Below are 6,154 nucleotides of genomic sequence, written 5' to 3'. Positions count from 1 at the left end.
AACGTTGGATGATGTATAATGTTAGAAAATGTGAAGTAGTTAATTTTGGAAGGGAAACAAAAGAACACATTATTTAATGGGGATAACTGCAAAAGACTGCTGCAAAAAGATACTTGAGGGCGCTTGTGCATGAAAAACGCAAAGCTAGCACACAGATCCTGCAGGTAATCACGAAGGTTCGTTGATTGTTGGCTCGTATTTTAAATGTGTTGTAATAAATGAATAGGGAAGTATTGCTGCAATTATACAAGATGCTAGTCAGACAATATCGAGAAGACTGTGAGCAGTTTGGGACCCCACATTTAAAGAAATATGTTATTTGATCGGAGGTAGTTCAGAGAATGTTCACGAGGATGATCCCCAGTATGGAAGGATTGTCTGATGAGGAAAGGTTAAATTTGGTCCTCTACTCATTGGAGTTTAGAAAAATGAGAGGTGATTTCATTGAACTGCAGAAGATTCTGAAGGGATGTGACAGGGTAAACATTGAGAGGATGTTCCCTCTCATGCGAGAGTCTTGCATGAACGGGCAGTCTCAGAATAATTGTGGCGGGGTGTTGAGGTGGCGGGGTGATATAAGACTGAGGTGAGGAAGGATTATTTCTCTGTTCTTAGTCTTTGGAGCTCCTTTCCACTTCCTTTCTGTGAGGGCAGACTTCTTATATATTTAAGGGTCAGCTCGGTAGATTTTAATCTGTAAGGAAATCAAGTGTTATGGGGAAAAGAGAGCAAAATGGCCCAGAGGATTATTGGATGACCCATGATCCTATTGAATGGCGGAGCAGACTCAAGGTATCGAACGGCCGACTACTCTTCTTTCATCTCACTTTATCTCACGATCCTACGGTCCAATGGTTATATTGAACCACAGTCATGTCCGGGGAGCACAGTATATTCTGGAACTTTACAGTGGACAGTCAAAATCTCCAACCCAAGAGAGTCAGGCACCTCCCATTGACATTTTATGAAATTGAAAGCGCAGAGTTCCCCCACCGACAAGATTCTTGGGGGGGGGGGGGGGTGAGTGATGGATGAGGTTGAGCAATCAACAGAATAGGTGGACCGCGTCAATGACGTAATTTCTGTCTCTCGCAGTGTATCCAATGCATTTACGGACAGTTTTGTTTTGTACTATTAACTTCCAAAACCGTTGCCACAATCTGCAAGGTACAAGCCAGTGGTGTGCTGGGATATTCATTCTTATTGGGGTCAATTCCAACGAAACGCAATAAACTAGATAAAACAAAACGCGCACAACCGATTATGTTAAAATGTCACTCCTTCCATGGGGAAATATATTGGCTGCAGATGTGCCATCGAACAGATGTCAATCAGTACATCAGCATGGATTCCGCCTGACTATCATTCAGCAGCTCGTACTGCTGCCGGCGAGATAAAGACCGTTTTTTCCAGGAAGTGACATTGACTGCAATATTAATATTGCTGGACAGGGAAGCAAAGTGCGCAAGAATCTGGACGCGACATCCAACCTTCTGATGTAAACTTATCTGTATAATGTCGTTAGGAACCCTGCAGATGGAGTGCCGTAATTGGTCAAAGAGCTGAGGATTCTCCACGATACAGAAACAGCCACAGAAAGGGCATATTATGATAAGCTGGTTAAATTTGTGAAGAAAATATGGTGGTAAGGGGATGAAATTACACTGTTAAACTGGGAGATTGTATTTTTTCCATTATCAGCGAGAATAAATAATCATGTTCAGTAAAAGAAATGCGGTTGAAGTAGAAACGTGTTGCTATACACCATCGACAAGATGCACTACATCTTGGAACAAACCAATATCCCTTCTGCAGCACATTCCAAACCCACACCCATCTAGATGGATAAGGCCCGCAGTTGCCTGGGAACTTGAAGGTCCCCCTGCAAGTCACTCACCATCCTGATTTGGAAATGTATCACTTCTCTTTCAATGCCGCGGTGGCAAAGTCCTGGAAGTCCCTCCCTAGCAGCACTGTGGGTGTGTCTACACCTCAGTGATTGCTGTGATTAAAGATAGAAGCTCACCAACACTTTCTCAAGGGCAACTGGGATGGGCGAGACCCCATCCCGTATATTAATAATAACATTTTTTAAAAACGTGGCCCTCTGCTGGCCAACGACGTGACCTGAAAATGAGGACCGGACAACAGAAAATTAAGCAGCTTGTCTGCCACTTCGCCCACATATAGGGACAATTACGTCAATCTAATGGGTGCGTTCTATGTTTCTTGTTTAATGTAATATTTATCATCTACCTCTGATATAGCTGAAACTGAGATTAAAATACCCAGTTACGGAGACATTGCTGCCAACTCACTTACCAGTTGTAAAGTGTAAGGGTGGAAGTGACTGAAGCAATGGTGATATACTGACTCTCACTCTATGGGGCTATAATGAATGACGGATATCGTGAACTGAACTATCCATATCTGAAATTGTGCCCTCAGAGTGTCACCATGTTTGATCAACAGGTTTATTTTACGTTGCATTTACACAAACAGAACAGTAAATATGTGAATGCAACTGCACTGAGGTGGTCATGTTCATGGTGCACTAGGCCTGTCCAAACTTAATACAGTAAGAAGTGTCACAACACCAGGTTATATTCCAACAGGTTTATTTGGTAGCAAATACCATAAGCTTTCGGAGCAATGCTCCTTCGTCAGATGGAGTGGTCTCTGTTCGGACTCTTTAACCTGGTGTTGTGAGACTTCTTACTGTGCTTACCCCAGTCCAACGCCGGCATCTCCACATCAAAACTTAATACAACAGCGCTGATCTGTGCACGGAATCCAGTTATGTTGAACCTGGAGTATCCACACCGAATACAACAGTACTTAACTGAACGTGTCCACATTAAGCATGCACACAGTTGCAATAAAGCAGATGTGTAATCTCAGAGAGGTTGGAAAACAACGTGCTCCCGGTTAATGATCAAACTGGCTCACAGAAATCATTGACACGATTCTGGAATGGAGTCAAGAGAGAGGTTGGCTGATTTGGCCGAAGCTCATAACACAAAACCTTACCATTTTCACAATTAAGTTTTGTCAGGTTCATTCTGTTCATAATACTTTGGAGCTGTATCAGGTTCCATGAAAAATAAACATTTCGTTCAATGAAAAACAATAAATATCAGGGCAGCAGGTGCTGTACTAACGTGTATGTTACAAAAATAATCACCTTAAACGTAAACCATCTAATTATCTCCCAGGGGACTGCTGTCATGTATAAATTTCACCATTTTTCAGTGCATGCAGAACGCGCTCAGAGCTTCAGATTGAAATGCATGGAATACCAAAAGGCCTGGTGTTTGCGATTTACTATCCGGTCATTGCAGCTATCGGAGTTCCAGGTGCTGTATTGCAGTTTGTTATCAGCTGTGTGAATCGTTGTTTAGTTGCATTAACACTGTCAGTTTACCAGTTGTGCATTTCCACGAAACAAATATTCCTTCTCCAATGTAATAGGATATCATTTTCAGATTCAAAGGTATATTTTCTTCCGTTTCGTATCAGCATTTATATTTAGCAATATTGACACGCCATTCGTGGTGATAATTTATTCTCTCCATTGCCATATATTTGTGGTATAAATTGTTTAATTTTCACACTCACGCTCGCCCCTATCCCCTAACAATTTCTTGCTGACAGTATTCGGGCTCATTTGATCAAATCAGATGTGTAATATGCCTCATTTATCACAATCACCTCTTGCTGTTTCGGTGCTCTGACTGCAAGTGAATGAGTGTACTGCTATCACAATATCAATGCATTGTTGACAATATTATTGGAGATCGATTATCACAAAGTGTTTCGGATGTACAGTTTGTTTCAATATGGCATCAGCATTGCTGGTGCGACTGAATTTTCATGCTCTTTCACCTTCCACAATGATTCCTAATGTCTCGATGGCATTGTCAGTGACCATCCTCTTCGCTTCGAGGGATAGTCAGTTAAAAGATTTCCAACTGAATTGGTTGAAGGGACTATGTTTTGCAAATGCATTTTGACAGATACAAGAGCATTGTAAAGATTTCCCCTCCTGTGAACTGTTGGAATGTCCCCTCAGTCACAAAAAAAGTATTTCGATCTTTATCCTATCACATTGACTACTTCACAAGGTTGCCCTTCTTCCAAATACGCTTCTGTAGTTTGTTGATTGCGGGATTTCCTTCTGCGCCCATCGGCAACAATGTCGAGGATTGTTCTGTTCGCAATTAATTTATCAGCGTTATATTAGTTACCATGACTCCTGGCATCATCTCAGGTAACGTGCAAAATGTATATTGCAAATATTCACTATCAGGTTAAACTGAGCATTCGGGTTGTCAGTTCCATTGGTTCTGATCAACGCAGAAGTGATTATTAGTTGTAGGAACAGACATAACTCTGCATCCAGTTCAAAGTGTCAGCCGGAATGTAAAAATAATAGTCCATTTAATTCGCATAGTTTGAACAATCCGATTACTGACATTTCCGACAGTGAAATATTCGATTATTTTTTTATTGCTCCGGGGAACTTCTGATATAATTCAGATATAATCTGTGTTCTTGTTAGATTTCACACTTGTTATTCTTTTTCTATTTTGTCGTGATTGAGCCAGTTCAATATTCTGCATGGTTATCTGATGTTGCGTTTTCATATTTGTCTATTCCATTCTTCAGTGATATGATTTTGATTCTGTGCCTTTATTTGTTACATCCCACGGCAATAATTTCTATTCCGAATTAATTTATCAGCCCCCTTTCGAAACCGAATGATTATTTTGAACTGATAGCGATTTTCCACAGCGTAAGGGATAAGTTTTTGGCAGCAGGAAGTGATTACTTCACACATAAACTGTAAAGTGGATGATGTCGTTTTTCGTCGATTCATCGATTCATACGCACACACTTTGTCTCTCCCTTTCTATATTACAGCTAACTTGGCAGTGATTGTGATCTTCTCTCGAGGACGATGTGGCCTGTCTGGATGTATCACTTACTACTTGGTGTCCATGGCGGTGACTGATCTCTTGGTCATTATAACAGCTGTAATATTAAACCGGATTGCTGGCATTTATTTCCCGTTCAGTTTCCTGTCTATCACGCCGATATGCAGTCTCCGTTCTGCACTCATATTTACAGCAATCGACAGCTCAGCCTGGTTAACGGTCACTTTCACCTTCGATCGATTTGTTGCCATTTGTTGCCAGAAGCTGAAATTGAAATATTGCACCGAGAAGACAGCTGCTTGGGTGATAGGAATCGTGGCTGCACTGACCTCCATAAAAAATGCCTTTTTGTATTTCATATATGAACCTAGATATACAATTAACCAAGTGCCCTGGTTCTGTAATGTAAAGGCATTTTTTTACATCTCAGCAGCTTGGGCTGCATATGACTGGATTCGTTGCATTGTAACCCCTTTTCTCCCGTTCATTCTGATTTTACTGCTCAATGCTCTGACTGTCAGATACATCCTTGCGGCAAATGGGGCTCGCAAGAGGCTCCGAGCCCACGGAAATGGAGAGAATCAGACTGATCCAGAAATGGAAAAGCGGAAACGATCGATTATTTTACTCTTCACCATCTCGGGCAGTTTCATCTTGTTATATTTGTTATTTTTTATAACTATACTCTACGTCCGAATTGCAAAAGTTACTTACTTTTCAGGTTCCAATTCCAGTGAATCAACATTTACCCTGGAGGAAAAAGGATTTATGCTTCAGTTTCTGAGTTCTTGCATGAACCCATTCATTTATGCTGGGACACAGAAAAAATTTAGAAATGAGTTAAGAAATGGGCTGAAATACCCTTTTCGTCAATTTATTAAATTCCTTAGAATCTTAAAATAGGAAAATCCTTCAAGGAATGAATGTTGTATTCCAATGTGTCCTATTCTTGTTCCTGTTAAACACGACCCGCAACAAATATACATTTGGAATTAATTTCATTCCCAATGTGTCAATGTATGAACGACAATGTAAGACAACATAATTCCGTCAGTGAAATATGATCAGTTAGATTTCAGCTCTTTTGTCGCTGCTGACTCAGTTGTTTTATGTACTCCAATTAGCCTCGGGAGTTAATCTATAATTTTTCAAGCACTTGCTCGAATTATAATTTATTTGGATGTTTGTTTCCAACTCGGTTATTGCTCTGACCCCTC

At 40.7% G+C, this 6,154-nt stretch overlaps 1 protein-coding gene across 1 annotated transcript; it reads left to right on the top strand.

Annotated features, from left to right (window-relative positions):
* The first annotated feature begins 4,248 nt into the window (after window positions 1-4,248).
* On the top strand, window positions 4,249-5,840 carry LOC144485702 (putative G-protein coupled receptor 139). The gene is made up of 2 exons (XM_078203812.1): window positions 4,249-4,270; window positions 4,924-5,840. The coding sequence occupies exons 1-2, from the start codon at window positions 4,249-4,251 to the stop codon at window positions 5,838-5,840; spliced, it is 939 nt and encodes a 312-aa protein (XP_078059938.1).
* Window positions 5,841-6,154: the final 314 nt, after the last annotated feature.

This window comes from Mustelus asterias, unplaced genomic scaffold (genome assembly GCF_964213995.1).
Source record: "Mustelus asterias unplaced genomic scaffold, sMusAst1.hap1.1 HAP1_SCAFFOLD_211, whole genome shotgun sequence".
Lineage (NCBI taxonomy): Eukaryota > Metazoa > Chordata > Chondrichthyes > Carcharhiniformes > Triakidae > Mustelus > Mustelus asterias.
The sequence above is the reverse complement of the archived record's forward strand: the minus strand, read 5'-3'. Positions and strand labels throughout refer to the sequence as shown.